The sequence below is a fragment of the Entelurus aequoreus genome, linkage group LG03 (genome assembly GCF_033978785.1).
Source record: "Entelurus aequoreus isolate RoL-2023_Sb linkage group LG03, RoL_Eaeq_v1.1, whole genome shotgun sequence".
In the NCBI taxonomy this organism is placed as follows: Eukaryota; Metazoa; Chordata; class Actinopteri; order Syngnathiformes; family Syngnathidae; genus Entelurus; species Entelurus aequoreus.
The window spans coordinates 50,968,450-50,986,222 of NC_084733.1; the positions used below are offsets into that span (position 1 = coordinate 50,968,450).

Below are 17,773 nucleotides of genomic sequence, written 5' to 3' on the forward strand. Positions count from 1 at the left end.
CAAGGGGACTGGAGATAAAGTAGTGTTCACCCCGTTTAAAAAGATACAGTAGTTGCTGCATGATACGTAAAACTTTGGAAGAAGTGGATAACTCTTGATTACCCCCAATATAAATATAATTTATGTAATTTACAACAAAATGTGTTCCTACAGTAGCCGGCTCACCGCCAAATTAGTTTTGTGTGAAAATTATTTAACATTTGGTTTAAAATCTTTTAAATTTAAACATTCCAGCATATCAAAAGGGATACGACAGACTGAATCATGTTTGATTACTCAATTTATTATTACGACACAAAAGAGATATTTGCGGTAGCTGCCACGTGACATAAAGTCGGGCCATTTCTCTACTATCTCTGGTGGCTTTGTGCCGCAACCACCGGCTGTTGCAGCTGTTCACCCGACTGGCCAAGCACATGTGCTGGAGTCACAGGAACACATTGTGACAGCAATAGGTGGCAAAATGATCATCTAGATCAGGGGTGTCAAACTCATTTTAGATCGAGGGCCACATGGAGGAAAATCTACTCCCAAGTGGGCCGGACTGGTAAAATCACAGCACAATATCTTAAAAATAAAGACAACTTCAGATTGTTTTCTTTGTTTAAAAATAGAACAAGCACCTTCTGAAATTGTACAAATCATAATGTTGTTGTTGTTTTTTTTACACTTATATGTTGCGGTTAATAGTAGTCTATCGTTGTATGTCGTTATTTATATTTTCTGAATAAATTATGTGATAATGTTCATCAGTCAACTCATTGGTGTTAATTTTCAACCTATCAAGATAAAAAATGATGTCAAAATCAAATTACAGGATGTTGTTTACCGTATTTTTCGGACTATAAGTCGCAGTTTTTTTTTAATAGTTTGGCCGGGGGTGCGACTTATACTCAGGAGCGACTTATGTGTGAAATTATTAACACGTTACCGTAAAATATCAAATAATATTATTTAGCTCATTCACGTAAGAGACTAGACGTATAAGATTTCATGGGATTTAGCGATTAGGAGTGACAGATTGTTTGGTAAACGTATAGCATGTTCTATATGTTATAGTTATTTGAATGACTCTTACCATTATATGTTACGTTAACATACCAGGCACGTTCTCAGTTGGTTATTTATGCGTCATATAACGTACACTTATTCAGCCTGTTGTTCACTATTCTTTATTTATTTTAAATTGCCTTTCAAATGTTTATTCTTGGTGTTGGGTTTTATCAAATAAATTTCTCCAAAAAATGCGACTTATACTCCAGTGCGACTTATATATATTTTTTTCCTTCTTTATTATGCATTTTCGGCCGGTGCGACTTATACTCCGAAAAATACGGTATATTTGCTGAATAAATTATGTGATAATGTTCATCAGTCAACTCATTGGTGTTAATTTTCAATCTATCAAGATAAAAAAATGATATCAAAATCAAATTACAGGATGTTATTTATGTAGTTTGATCATTTTCCTTGACATCATGTGGTTTATTTTATTATTTTTTTACATATGTAGCATCATCTACAAAGATTTGCTATTGTGACATCTAGTGGACATATTTAGAAAAGCTGTTTCCTTCATTCAAAAATTTCAGGGTAATTTTTATACTTAGCAAACTCATCCCGCGGGCCGGATAAAACCTGTTCGCGGGCCTGATCCGGCCCTCGGGCCATACGTTTGACACCCCTGATCTAGATAAATGAATAGACCTCTTCACAAATATGAATATGAAGCATTAAATTCATTGGCCAAAAGTTAATTTTGTACATTATTCAAATCAAATTTTGGCAAAACCTGAACGACCACACCTGTGTGTCGCTAAAGTATCCATAGCATGTAGAATTGTGTGTACGCCAGCCATGAAGTTGGCGTGAGGCACCGCACATTTCCACATTTAGTTCACTCTTAATACATCTCAATTTTGCTGCAAAAAAGGGCATACGCCAGGTTTAATACATGAGGCCTCTGGTCTTACTTAGGTCAAGAGTAGCTGGAGATTGACATAATTTATTGTTTTCCAACCATTTGAAGTAAGTGAGCATGAAGGACAGTACTGAGAGAAAGTAGTGGATGATCTTTATTGAATTACATAAATAAATATTGTGTAGTCAAGTTGGCGAAGCGGTACAAGTGTGTCACTGCTAGCCTGCACCATACTGAAGCAAGTCAAGTCATGGATGTTAAAATAATATCAAAACGGCAGACATTTATCCATCAAAATATGGAGAAGTTGCTGATGGCTTGTTTGACAGTCAAGCAGCTGAAGGGAGAGACTGTAGAAGTCCACTCTCCAAGGTAAATGCTGCACATTATCATTGCATTACTTCATAAAACTACTGTAGTTGTTTTTCATACAATTGTACTATCTTAAAAGTTTGTTTTTCATTTTTAAAGGCATGTTACATGTTAAATCTATGCTGTTTTGGGGGGCCGAGCACCAATTAAATTGACGTCAAGGCATTTCAATGGGAGACGTTGATTTGAGATACAGGTGTTTTGAGTTAAAAGTTTGTAAGTTAAGTTACTACTGTATTTAAAAAAAATTCTACTTCAGAACCGCATTTTCAAATATTTGCGATAATGCTTAAAACCGCTCTAAGTCACACAGTTTTGATATATTTTCAGTTAAAAGGGTCTAATGTAAACGGGCCTTAAAGGGAACTGCAATTATTTTTAAAATGTTGCCTGCCTATCATTTACAATCCTAATGTAAGACAAGAAGTCATGTCTTTCTCTTTTTTATGCATTCTAATTTGTAATATACGGCAAGTACGAGGTGGCTAACAATGCAGCTAATAGGAGTCATCTATTGCGCCAATAAAGCTCTCTAAAAAACTTCCACAAACCACCAACAATAATAATAATACGTTTTTTCTGTATTGCACTCTCTATTTGAACAACAAATATCTAAGTGCCAACAATACTCCATTTACATGTCGTGACTTGCATATTGACTAGAGATGTCCGATAATGGCTTTTTTGCCGATATCCGATATTCCGATATTGTCCAACTCTTAATTACCGATACCAATATCAACCGATACCGATATATACGGTTGTGGAATTAACACATTATTATGCCTAATTTTTTTGTGATGCCCCGCTGGATGCATTAAACAATGTAACAAGGTTTTCCAAAATAAGAGAACAACTTCAACTCGAATTATGGAAAAAAGTGCCAACATGGCACTGCCATATTTATTATTGAAGTCACAAAGTGCATTATCTTTTTTAACACGCCTCAAAACAGCAGCTTGGAATTTGGGACATGCTCTTCCTGAGATAATCCTGATACCCACTACAACCATACTTGCCAACCCTCCCGAATTTTCCGGGAGACTCACGAATTTCAGTGCCTCTCCCGAAAATCTCCCGGGACAACCATTGTCCCGAATTTCTCCCGATTTCCAGCCGGACTTAAGGCATGCCCCCTTGAAGTCCGTGCGGATCCTGAGTGAGGACAGCCTGTCGTCACGTCCGCTTTTCCTTCATATAAACAGCGTGCCGGCCCAGTCACGTTATAACATCTACGGCTTTTGGCGAGTGCACAACTGCACACACAACAACAAGGAGACGAAGCAGAAGAACGAAGAAGAGACAGTCATGGCGACGACGAGTGACAGAGAATAGAACGAGGATGGACAATTCAACCCTAAACTCACTCTTTTCCTGTAAATTAAATTTCACAGATGCTGCCTGTAATAGAGTGATCTAAGTTGTTTGTTGCCATTTCCTGGTGAATGTTGGGTATAGTGTTCTGTGGTCACTTTTTGGTTGGCCAACGGTTTACGTTGTATTGCGCACACTGACGGCAAGTGTGGGAGTCGGTTCTGAAGTATGAAGTAAAGAGACGTAACTTCATCACCTCGCCTGGTTATTGACTCCAACCCAGAATATTACACTGCCCATACCAATGCTCCTTCAAAGGCTGTGCTACTGGCTGCAAAGCATTGCACTTTCAAATACAACAATGAGTAGAGGAGTGTTACTGTATGTGTGTATATGTGTAAATAAATGAACACTGAAATTCAAGTATTTCTTTTATTTATATGTGTGCGTATATATATATATATATATATATATATATATATATATATATATATATATATATATATATATATATATATATATATATATATATATATAGCTACAATTCACTGAAAGTCAAGTATTTATTTTATATATATATATATATATATATATATATATATATATATATATATATATATATATATAAAAGAAATACTTGAATTTCAGTGAATTCCAGCTATAAATATACTCCTCCCCCTTAACCCCTCCCCTTCCACCATGCAACTCTGTGAGTGACAGGTGACAACAAGAGTGGCCCCAATGAATAAAACAATCTTTGTCAACACAATTTCAATTATCTGTCGAGACGAATTCCATCAATCACTTTATTGAGCAAAACTGTTTGTAACCACACCAAAAACATGAGTAAAAAAACTTTTATCTATAAAAACTGGTAATTTTCTGCCATACAAACCAGGCTTAAACCAACTGTGTCATCCGTCGTTTCAACAGAAGCCGCTCGCTCGCTCACCTGCACCAACACGCGCACTCATGGCACTTAGCCAGTGCTGCGTTTATGGCCACAAAAAAAGTCGGACAACCCCAACGCCACACAATGTGTAAATGCCAGGTTGTAACACTCTGACTCCACAATCAGATGTGTGCTTATTTTACTGCCATTTATTAAGAATGTTAATCTAAAGATATTATTCATGAAATATTGTCACGAGATTTCATAAATGCTAATAAAAAGATGTATTTTACAGACAGAAAGTTACAGGAACTAAATGTAATCTCTGAAAGGGGTAACATTTCTTTTAAAGGCAGGACCCACAGCCAGACATACAATACTAGCACATAGGTCATGAAAAACATGTTTTTTTGTTATCGTCATTGTAAGAGGACAAAATCACTTACATCAGAAAATTATTTTAATAAAACATTTAAATTGTTATGATGTCAGGTTTGGGACAGGTGTGACGCTGGTGTGGCCACAGTGTGCACGTCTGATGTTGCTCACATGGGCTCCACTGAATGCTCAGGGAGTTTGTGCGTTTGCTCACACACATGAAAAATTAGAGGGAACATTGGTCGTTAGTCAGTCACCGAGCTCGCTTGTTAGCCACGGCTACAGCACCGGCAACAACACACTCTTGTTGTTATTATGCTCTGCGTGCGGCGGTTTGATGAGGTCATCAAGCGTCGCCAGTAAACCGCTCATGATGCAGTCGTCAACTCCTGTGTTGTGTGTGGGAAAGGGGAGAAGGGAGGGGCTGCTGACTTGGAGACGCAACTGCTCTGTACTTACCTCTCCGTACAGCGGCATTTTAAAAAAAGTCATTAATTTTACTTTTTGAAACCGATACCGAAAATTTCCTATATTACATTTTAAAGCATTTATCGGGCGATAATATCGGACATCTCTAATATTAACCAAATATTAGGGATATTGTTCTTATAAGCACTAAGGCCAAGGAACTACTTATAGTGGCACCGTAATCACAGAAAGGTAAGGCTTATGCACCTATTTACATACCGAGCCAGTGCGCTGCTCCATCGCCTCTGAGTTGGTAAACATTTATTCTAGATTATAAATCAAGCCTCTCACTTGTATAGTAGAAGTTTGTGGCCATAAACCGATAAGTTAGTCAACTTTGACATTCAAATTGGACCCGGAGATCTCGAGAAAAACACAAAAAGATGCACATTTCTGTCCACTTTTTTTTTTTTTTTTAACCTGCGTGAGGATTATGATTAATTCATCATAACAGGTAGCTATAAACATCCCATCAGTCGGCATCGCACAAAGAGCACATATTATACAGTAAGTGATTGTTTTATTATGTTAGTAGTTTGTATTTCTTGTTTAGAACTTAGCAGCAATAGTGCTACTTGCTGGATCTGCTTATGACTCATCTTCTAAAATTTGTAGCACATCCTCCAATTATTGTGCCGCCGTATGCTTAAAATGATCAAATACGTAATTATTACATGTTATTATGAATGTGCCCGTTACTATATTTCATATATACTTACAGTATGTACGTAAAACGCTGTTGGAGCTTTTTAGATGTTTTTTTTTAAAGCGCTTTATAGGCGGAGTAGAGCAAATGGTAATACCCTCCATTGTTAGCTGACTTTTGCTGGCATTTATTTACAATCTAGAATGCATTTTCAAAATATGAAAAACATATGTGTGCTTGTCTCACATAAGGATTGTGAATGATCGACAACATTCCAAAAAAAAGTATCAAATGTGTTCTAACAGCAATTTCTTCATAACATGCTTTTTATTGAGAATAAAATCTAAACTCCTCTTGTTTGAAAGAAGTCCATAATATTTCCGAAAAATATGTGTTTGGGCTGAGAAAAACACAAACTAGTTTGAATACATTGACATTGTTGATGCAATCCAGTGGGATTTAAATATTTTTCTGCAGAATAAAATGATTTTGAATTCTTGACAAAGTATGTCATTAATTTAACAAACAACTCTTTTGAAAATATTATTTTTAGCACCTGGGGATAGGTTGATTGGCAACACTGAATTGGCCCTAGTGTGTGAATGTGAGTGTGAATGTTGTCTGTCTATCTGTGTTGGCCCTGTGATGAGGTGGCGACTTGTCCAGGGTGTACCCCGCCTTCCGCCCGAAGGTAGCTGAGATAGGCTCCAGCGCCCCCCGCGACCCCGAAGGGAACAAGCGGTAAAAAATTGATGGATGGATTGTCTTTTTTATGGTCACATGTAATTCTCTATACACTCAGCAGGGGGAGCTACAGGCTGCAATATGAGTGCTTCCACTGGGGGACTATTCCTTCATCTATGTTGCCAAGGCTCACCAAGAAGCAGCTCTAACACATTTTTTAACAATGACATGAATTCACCTGTCATTCTCCATCAACAGAGCCAGACGGCCATAATCCCAAGCTGCCTTCCTCAGACAGGAGAAGATGAGCAAAAGGAACTGTGAACCACACAAGACATCCACAATTCATTACACAAACAAGTTTGTAAACAATCACATCAGGCATTGTTTTGTGACACGCGTACTATAATTATGTTAATTATCCCTAATGATGTTGCAGTGTAATTTGTCCCAACGGCAGGTGTGCAGTAAAAGATATATAACACCATACAAATGTCACCATGAACTATCCTATTTACAGAAGTGTGTGTTACTGCATATTATTTATTTTATTGCACAACATCTTCTTCTGTTTGAGTAATGTGTGTGGTTGTTGTGGAAACGACAAGGCAGGTAAGTGTGCACACGCAAACACATGGAGTGTACTCGTAAGGAGAAATTCGGTCAATAGCAAAAAACTATTCTGCCGTGGAAAATTGCCACCCACAAAAATAGGATTCGATTAAAAATTGGAATTCTTCAGTCACATAATTAAATCAGGGATTAAACCTGAATAGATTTTGGCTGTTGAGTTGAGAGGACTTTCAGCCTGGTGGGTAGTGCATACATCCATGCTAATAGGGGAAAAGCTCCTGTAATTGATGAATGATTTATCCTTCACATAAATAAGCAATCAGAGCAACCTTGACTAATCAGGAGCGTTTACATTTGCAAACTTTTTACATAAACCCTCCATTTTCTTTTGTCTTCACAGCCAATGTCTCTATGTTGTTTTATTTGACTTTGTCTTAATGTGTAGGCACGCACTCCCTCAATGTCTCAGATGAGTTACTCTTGTGTGATGATGGAATTGATGCAGAGGCGTGCTCCTGCCACCTAGGGTGCGTTGGGGGTGGGGGGGCATGCTTTGACTCATGCTTGTCATTAAGAGACAGTGCTCAAGCCTCTGTGTTGCCTTGACAACCAGTCAGTGATGAAATGGGCCAATTAAAACACGGAGGTGGCTGATCGAGAGCGATATCAGAGCAGAATGGAGCCTGGCAGCGGAAGTCAGTTCGCTGACAGCAGAAAGCGGAAGCCTATTATTATCTGGCAAACTAGAGGAAAATATCTGCCTGTGTGCTTGTAAACATCATTTATTCTAGGAGAAAAAGCAGTTTAACATGCGGCATTCAGAACGTTTGTTTTTCTGCCTGTACATTGACATTTTAGAGGTTTTCACTGAGCTTTGCAGGAGAATACAAAAATAGCGTGTGATTGTAATTTAAATATGTGTGGAGTTTGCATGTTCTCCCCGTGACTGTGTGGGTTCCCTCCGGGTACTCCGGCTTCCTCCCACCTCCAAAGACATGCACCTGGGGATAGGTTGATTGGCAACACTAAATTGAATGAATGTTGTCTGTCTATCTGTGTTGGCCCTGCGATGAGGTGGCGCCTTGTCCAGGGTGTACCCCGCCTTCCGCCCTAATGCAGCTGAGATAGGCTCCAGCACCGCCCGCGACCCCGAACGGGAAAAACGGTAGAAAATGGATAGATGGATGGATACTCACCATCCACATGACCACATTGATGGCCAAGACAGTGGGCACCCCGCCAAAGGGCAGACCCTGTAGTACACTGCTGCTGGAGTGTGAGCGGTAGCATCTCTCAGCCGTACTGTTGTCATCCCCATGTGAGTCCCAGAGGCCCAGTACGCTCAGCTCTAATGGCCTCCCTTCCGCAGGGGGCGCTGTGGACACGAATAGTGCAGGGTCAGCCATCAGCACTGGACCATACCTAAAAATATAGAGCACAGATAGTACTACTTTTTAAATGTTATAGTTAGGAATGTGGGATCATGACAAAATGCGGGAAAATTCCTGACGTTAGTTTTACTTTTTCTTATTTTAATTATTATAAAACTGAGACTGATCATGACATGTTGAAAAACGTACTAAATCTGCAGATTTTCTAGAGCAGCAGCTAGGGCGCTGATTGCTTGCTAGCTTATGATAACATGCATTCAAGGCACATTAACATTGAGAATTATTTTTTTAATATTTCAGTGTGTATAAGTACTTTTTGAGCACATTCAACAATACCGTCACAGTGTTATGAAATTTCTATATTGTTACATAGCTAATTACATTATGTCTGAATACTTAAAGGCCTACTGAAACCCACTACTACCGACCACGCAGTCTGATAGTTTATATATCAATGATGAAATCTTAACATTGCAACACATGCCAATACGGCCGGGTTAACTTATAAAGTACAATTTTAAATTTCCCGGGAAATATCCGGCTGAAAACGTCTCGGTATGATGACGTTTGCGCGTGACGTCACGGATTGTAGCGGACATTTTGGGACAACATTGTGGCCAGCTATAAAGTCGTCTGTTTTCATCGCAAAATTCCACAGTATTCTGGACATCTGTGTTGGTGAATCTTTTGCAATTTGTTTAATGAACAATGGAGATAGCAAAGAAGAAAGCTGTAGGTGGGAAGCCGTGTATTAGCGGCCGGCTGCAGCAACACAAACACGTAGCCGGTGTTTCATTGTTTACATTACCGAACGATGACAGTCAAGCTTTACCATTGGCCTGTGGATAACTGGGACAACAGAGACTCTTACCAGGAGGACTTTGAGTTGGATACGCATGCTTGTGGAGATGGGACAACAGAGACTCTTACCAGGAGGACTTTGAGTTGGATACGCGGTACCGTGAGTATGCAGCTGCGGCTTCCAAACATTTGATCGCTTGCCCGTACGTGCGTGCCGCTATGTGCATGTCACGTACGTAACTTTGGGGAAATATATGTGCTGTATGAACTCTGCGGAGGTGAACGGTACTTTGGGCTGTGGGATTGAGTGTGTTGTGCGGGTGTTTGATTTGTATTGGCGGGTTATATGGACGGGAGGGGGGAGGTGTTTGTTATGTGGGATTAATTTGTGGCATATTAAATATAAGCCTGGTTGTGTTGTGGCTAATAGAGTATATACTGTATATGTCTTGTGTTTATTTACTGTTCTAGTCATTCCCAGCTGAATATCAGGTCCCACCCGCCTCTCACAGCATCTTCCCTATCTGAATCGCTTCCACTGCCCTCTAGTCCTTCACTCTCACTTTCCTCATCCACAAATCTTTCATCCTCGCTCAAATTAATGGGGAAATTGTCGCTTTCTCGGTCCGAATCGCTCTCGCTGCTTGTGGCCATGATTGTAAACAATGTGCAGATGTGAGGAGCTCCACAACCTGTGATGTCACGCTACTTCCGGTACAGGCAAGGCTTTTTATCAGCGACCAAAAGTTGCGAACTTTATCGTCGATGTTCTCTACTAAATCCTTTCATCAAAAATATGGCAATATCGCGCAATGTTAAAGTATGACACATAGAATGGATCTGCTATCCCCGTTTAAATAAGAAAATCTCATTTCTGTAGGCCTTTAATGTCAGGATTTAGAGGTGAAAGTTAAGCTCAAAAATATGGCAATATCGCGAAATGTTGAAGTATGACACATAGAATGGATCTGCTATCCCCGTTTAAATAAGAAAATCTCATTTCTGTAGACCTTTAATGTCAGGATTTAGAGGTGAAAGTTAAGCTAACATGTCCGCTAAGAGGTCAAATGTAATGCTTTAATGATAGTACAGTAATATAATGCTTTGATGATAGTACAGTAACTGTAAAGGATATAAGCTGTCTCTCGGCTAATTGTTATGCTGTCGGTTGTTCGCAAAAACTCGGGTTACGAGCTTCCTCACCATTACTTGGGGTAAGGAATGTCACAGTGAACCCCGCGTGAAATTTAATCAAAACATCCGGTCTCTCACTCACTAGCATTAGCTAGCAGCCACAAAGAAATAACTTGGTTTTTCCAACCATGGGGACAAAGAAAGTGAGTGTGCAGAACAGTGCTGAAAAGAAGCAGAAGATATTCATTGAAATAAAGTTAGAAATCATCAAAAAACATGACTTGGTGCTGCTACGTTGTCTCTCCCCGCACACATACTCCCTTTTTTCTTGCCTTCTTCACACACCAAAAACCAGTCAGGAATTAGCCTGTGTACATTAACGGCAGTCGGAAATTATACAACTCTTTAAAAAAAATGCTCTGGGGAGAGCCTCAACAAAGAGGCTGAAGACCCCTATGCTCGATCATAATTGCACCTAGATTCTAAGTTTTTACTTTCCATATTGTACTTACAACTTCCCAGGTTTCTTTAAAGGTTCCCGATTACAATATCAAAAATGAACTGGAGCCAGTTCATGACCATCAAACGTAAGATAAATCTATCATCTCCCTCATTTGTTTACTTAGCTGTTCAGTGACAGAGTTTTGAAGCTATGGGTCTTTATGACATGATAAAAGAAAACCCTTATTTGTAAAAAAACAACAACCCAAAAAACAAATAAAAAAGAAACCTTTACTACATCTTAAAATAAAGCTTGGACCGATGCCAACCATTGATTAGTCAGCTACAGATAACGCAGCTGTAAATTGCTAATGTTTTTGCCTTCTCCTTAATTAATTAATTAATTTTGTTGTTGTATTTTATGAACGACTATTATGTTCGACAACTGCATAGTTACAGTGTGAAAAATGGGTAAAGTGTACTATAGTGCTTCTTGGAGACGGGACGGTGTTCTCTCCCTGGGCACGAGGGGGCTGGACTGATTTGTGGAGGGGCTAAGAAAATAAGCGATTTTCATGACTTGAGTTCTCTTTTTTAAAATAAAATCAGTTATGATACACAGCACAAGCATGTTCGATATAAAAGTAGGTTTAACTGAATTTGACAAAAGAATTTAACAAAATAGTTAGGTCCGGCGGAATTCTGAAAAATTTTCGGGGTCCCAAACACGAAATTTCAAAAATGACTCTCTAGCGCCCCCTTTAAAAGAAGAAATAAATTAGCCCCCGTCACTGGTTTCGCTGGAGAAGTCTTTCATGACAAGACACACGTAAACACCCCAAAAACCCATATTTGAAAACAAACAGAAGTCATACTTTAATGCAGTGGTCCCCAACCACCGGGCCGCGGCCCGGTACCGGTCCGTGGATCGATTGGTACCGGGTCGCACAAGAAATAATAAAAAAACAATTTTTTTAAATTATTTTATTTTATTTTTTATTAAATCAACATAAAAAACACAAGATACACTTACAATTAGTGCACCAACCCAAAAATCCTCCCTCCCCCATTTACACTCATTCACACTCATTCGCACAAAAGGTTTTTCTTTCTGTTATTAATATTTCTGGTTCCTACATTATATATCAATATAGATCAATACAGTCTGCAGGGATAGAGTCCGTAAGCACACATCCAATCCAATCCAATCCACTTTATTTATATAGCACATTTACACAACAAGAATGTTTCCAAAGTGCTGCACAGCCATGTTAAAAACAATATTAAAAACAATATTAAAAACTATATTAAAAACAATATTAAAAACAATATTATGCTACACCAATGACTGAATAAAAACAAAGAATAAATGAATAGAAAACCAATACAGAGACAATATAAAAAATAAATATGATTAAAAACGATTTTAAAGGGTGAAACCAATTAAAACAGTAAAATAGACATCAAAATTTATAACCCTAACCCTAACCACACAGGACAACAGAGGACAGAAGACCACACAACTCACGTAGTGTTAAAAGCCAAAGAATAAAAGTGGGTCTTTAGACGAGACTTAAAACACTCCACTGTGGGAGCAGTTTGAACATGGAGGGGCAGAGTGTTCCAGAGTTTAGGGCCGACCACAGAGAAGGCCCTGTCTCCCCTGGTTTTAAGTCTCGTCCTGGGCACCACGAGCTGGAGCTGGCTCTCGGACCTCAGAGCGCGCGCAGGAGTGTAAATTTGGATGAGGTCCGAGATATACTGAGGTGCCAGTCCATGTAAAGCTTTAAAAACAAACAGCAAGGATTTAAAATCAATTCTAAAATGAACAGGGAGCCAGTGCAAACTCCGAAGAATTGGGGTTATATGCTCACGTTTCCTGGCCCCTGTTAAAAGTCGTGCTGCCGCGTTCTGGACTAACTGCAACCGGGAGAGAGTTTTTTGGCTAATGCCAGCATAAAGTGCATTGCAGTAGTCTAGGCGACTTGAAATAAAAGCATGCACGACTTGTTCAAAAAGGTTAAAAGATAAAAATGGTTTTACCTTTGCTAAAAGACGAAGATGATAAAAACACGATTTTAAAACGCCATTGACTTGTTTGTCAAATTTAAAATCGCTGTCTATAGTGACGCCAAGGCTGGTGACTTTGGGACGCACATGATTTTGCAATGGTCCCAAGTCAGTGAGGGCCGGACCAAAAACTGAAATTTCCGTTTTTCCCTCATTCATTATTAAAAAATTCTGGGCTAACCAAGCCTTGACATCACATAGACAGTTGAGAAGGGGTGTCAGGGGGCCGTGGCCTTTTGAAATTGGCATATACATTTGGCAGTCATCTGCATAAAAGTGATAAGACACTCCATGTTTCTTAAAAATCTCTCCAAGAGGGAGAATGTACAAGGAAAACAGGATGGGGCCTAGAATGGATCCCTGGGGGACACCACAGTAAAGCGGAGCAGAAGAAGAGGTGGCGTCCCCCAGCCTGACAGAGAAGGACCTCTCTGACAGGTAGGATCTGAACCACTCTAATGCAGTCCCCCTGACACCCACACAGTCTCTCAGGCGGTCTAAAAGAATTGTGTGGTCGACTGTGTCAAAGGCAGCTGTAAGATCTAAAAGCACTAAAATGGCAGAGCTACCAGAATCAGACATTAAAAGCAAGTCATTAAAAACCTTTAAAAGTGCAGATTCAGTACTGTGCAAAGCCTTGTATCCAGACTGAAATGGATCTAAAGTGCTATTTTCATCTAAAAAAGGCTGCAGCTGCGCTAAAACACATTTCTCCAGAATTTTTGACACAAAAGGTAATTTGGAAATGGGCCGATAATTTGACAAACATGTCGGATCTAGACCTGTTTTTTTAATCAAAGGCTCGACAACAGCTCTTTTACAAAAAGAGGGGACCCAGCCAGAAATCAAGCTGCTGTTGATGATGTCCCTAACAGACAAGTCAATAGTGCCCCAGATTTCTTTAAAAAAGCGAGGGGGTACTGGGTCTGTGGGACAGGACGAGGGTTTCAGTTTGTGGACTATTCCTGTAAGCTCAGGCATGGACACAGGCTCAAACTGACTAAACACAGCCGAGCACTGAGTGGCCACATTAAAACTCAATGGAGAGCGAGAAAGATTTGCCCGAATAAAAGCAACCTTATCGTTAAAAAAGGAGAGAAATGTTTCACAAGTTTCACTTGTCATCTCCAGTAAAGTGGCTGGATTCGGATTAAGAACATAACTAATAGTATTAAAAAGAACACGTGGCTTGCTGATACTATTTAAAATTAAGTCTGACAGATATTTTGTTTTTTCAGCTTTAACCACACTTTGATAGTTCTGACAGTTTTCTTTTAAAATTTGATAAGAGACCTCCAAGTGATCCCCTTTCCACTTGCGCTCCGCCCTTCGCCACTCACGCCGAGCTGTGCGTGTGGTTTCATTGAGCCAAGGCTCCTGTTTTGGCTTTGGACGTATAGCTTTGAGGGGCGCTATACTATCCAGAACCTCAGAACATGTAGAAAGAAAAGAGCACATCAATTGTTCAGTGTCTGCAGAGTGTGATATACTCTGCATGGAGACAGTGAATAAAGGGGAGAAGGTGGCTGCGGTGTCAGACCTAATAACACGCCCATGACGCACGGCAAGTGGTTTCACATCAGGGTCCAAACTTAAATTAAACATAACAGGACTGTGATCAGAAAACACAGCATCACCAACAACGACATTGTCAACATTAAAACCATGAGACAATACGAGATCTAGTGTATGCCCACGTTCATGTGTGGAACCAGATACAGACTGTATAAAATTAAAAGAGTCAATGACATTCAGGAAGCTCCTGGATAGAGGTTCGTCTGGGCAGCAGGTGTGAATATTAAAGTCACCAACAATAAGAACACGATCATATTTGGGCAGAATTTCGGCCAGAAATTCAGAAAAGTCATTTATGAAGTCTTTGTGGTACTTGGGTGGTCGATAAACTACAGCACACAGGACGACATCAGAAAGACCCAGCTCAAACATGCATAGTTCGAAGCTTGAAAAGGAGGATTGCAGGCGGATCTGACGGCATTTAAAGTCATTTTTAAAAACGACTGCTAATCCTCCTCCTTTTCGGCCAGACGACCGCGGAGAATTAAAATACGAGCACTCCGGTGATAAAAGTTCATTTAGAGGAGCGAACTCACCAGTTCTCAGCCAAGTCTCCGTCACACAGAGGAAGTCCAGTCCGCGGGAGACGAATAAATCCTTCAGGATAAATGTTTTGTTTGTCAAGGATCTTGCGTTAACAAGACCGAACTTAACGGGGGCCGGCGCATCCAAGGCCGGTGCTGATCTGGGTGGGGCCCGACACAGAGCCCGCAGGTGGCGGGAATTCACTCCGCACCTCCGGGGGCGGGGACAGCAGGAGCGCGGCGGGCGAGCTTCCCCCTGCAGGCCGACGACAGGAACAATCCAGGACCCGGCGGGATCCAGCAAACGTGGGTGCAGGAAGAAACCAGGTACCGGTCCATACCTCCTTCGGGAAGTCACGGAAAGCCGGGCCAGGAGTGCCCTAACTTTCACCAGCTGGCCGCCACGTTTACCGCGGCGCCGATGACGCTTTCGCCGGGGGAGAGGAGCCAGAGGGCGAAAAAGGAAGGCAGGAATCCGGCCAGGTGAGGAAGCTGACTGGGACGTCGTAAAACTAACGTCGAAGTTGATCATATCCGTGTGAGAGGGACAAAGATCCAACAGCGTTTGGCGGTCATACACAAACAGTGAGTTGACAGGTACAACAAAAGACGCGAACAGCACAAAAACAAGCAAAACTGACAGCGAGAGACGGCAAGCCTTAGCACATACTGGCGCCATCTTGGATCTCACTCTCTCACATGATTGTATTTCTTTATGACAAAAAAAAAAAAAAAATACCATTACCGCGGCCCGGTGGTTGGGGACCACTGCGATAGGGCACCAATCTATACTGACTGAAAAACTTGAACAATCATACTACAGTATCTGTAAAATATTAGCCCACATTTCATGTTTTGTTTGTACACAGCTGGCTCAATATCAACTACATGTACTGTAGTTTTAATAACACGCATTATGTGTTGTGTGTATTATGATCAATATTATAGTGACTCACTCGATAGACATTTGTGCGTTTGGTCCAGCTGGCCGGGGATGTTTTTTCCATTTTATTTTGGGTAAGACATCCATTTATGTCGAAATAGCTTGGCTCCAAGTTCCACATTTACAGCGTCAAAGTTTTGCCGATCACACTCGCTTGGCTTCCGTCTGCTCCAACGTTTCCGCCTCTCTTCGTGCTCGCTTCTATAAGCATTAGTTCCCCCTCCGTATATTCAGCTTCAAAAAGATAAAGTTTTGAATCCTCATTTGTCCAAAAATAATCGTCTTTGTTGTCTTTTACCAAGTCTGCCATGATTTGAAAACAGTCGCGTTCGTTTACAGAAGTAGGAACACACATTTGTTGCCGGAAGTCGGAAGTGCTGCTATAGAAATGGAAATAAATGCACTGCGGAAATGAGTTCCGGCAATGCTTAAAATGACCAAAATAAGGTAAATATTGTACATATTACATTTTGTTATGAATGTCTATTACTACATTATATATCTACTAGAAGCGTGTATATAAAACATTGATGGAGGGTTTTGAAGTTGTTTTAGAGAGCTTTGATGGCTAAAACGGTGACTCCCCTTAGCCGCATCTTCCAAGCGTTTTTTTTTAATCATCTTTAAAATCTAAAAAAAGACATGTGTTCTTGTCTCTCATAATGATTGTAAACGATACACAACATTTCAAATAAATTCAGTTTCCCTTTAAGTTGAAGAAAGATGCTTTGGAAAGTATTTGGTGTAGGCTGTACTCGTAGGGTGACCATTTCCATGACACCAAAAAGGAGGACATTATGCGGCATATCAATAAATTACTATGGTGTACATAGGACTCTGGTATACTCTTATATATAGTACAATTTTGAGTGGTTTATAGATGATGTTTGTGTGGCTGAATAGGAACAAATATTAAAGTCAAGTGTTTGTTAACAGTATTTGTATTTATTCAATACATTGTGGTGTTCAAAAAGTGACCACTGAGATGAATCTTTTCAAGTGCAGAGTGCCACAAAGCATAACATGTGTGGACTTAAATGTAAACAACAATTAACAGGTAACATATATAATTTAAAAAAAAATGCTTTTTAAAAAAGCCTGAATAACCTTTTATACAAACAACAAAGGAGATTGTAACAAACAAAGTGAAATACCTTACCACAATGGGAAAACACTTGTTTGTTCCTTTATTTGAGGCGTCGGTTGCCACGGAAAAGGGTAGGTTGTTTTCTTTTATGTAGTCGGTATGTTCCTGTACCGAATAGTGAGCGATGACGTTCTCGCACAATGCCTTGGCTTTTGTTCGGCCACAGGCCATCCCTGTAGCTGTGGGCGAGTCACTGAAAATCTCCCGGTCCACTTTCATGCTGCAGTCTGTAGGACTGGTGATGCTTTACAGCATGGTACACCTTGCACAGCTCCGCAGCGGTTATCTTGTCATCCAGGGGCGACAAAACTTCACGAAAAAATGTCCTCATTGAAGAGGTACCTGCCGCACGTTTATTACTTTTATGTTTATCCGTACCCGCATGCCGTTCAATTGCAGCTTTCCCCTGACTACTTACGTCGACATCACATCGACAAAGTGTGCAGAAGCCATGGAATGAGTCTCGACTGCTTTTCGTTATAAATTCGTGCTCTTTTAT

The 17,773-nt window shown here is 40.2% G+C and overlaps 1 protein-coding gene across 5 annotated transcripts in view; it reads right to left on the bottom strand.

Annotated features, from left to right (window-relative positions):
• tmem63c (transmembrane protein 63C) overlaps nt 1-17,773 on the bottom strand; it is a 94,520-nt gene that overhangs the window by 27,454 nt on the left and 49,293 nt on the right. Inside the window, exons 1-3 of one of the 5 annotated variants that reach the window (XM_062042113.1) lie at nt 15,197-15,880; nt 8,445-8,623; nt 6,914-6,993 (exon numbers count right to left, since the gene is read on the bottom strand). In XM_062042113.1, the coding sequence (XP_061898097.1) occupies nt 6,914-6,993; nt 8,445-8,623; nt 15,197-15,863 (926 nt within the window). In that variant the 5' untranslated portion in view covers nt 15,864-15,880. Of the gene's footprint in view, nt 1-6,913; nt 6,994-8,444; nt 8,671-11,086; nt 11,176-15,196; nt 15,881-17,773 lie in introns of those variants that run through there. The other 4 variants (XM_062042117.1, XM_062042116.1, XM_062042118.1 and 1 more) reach the window with 4 other exon arrangements.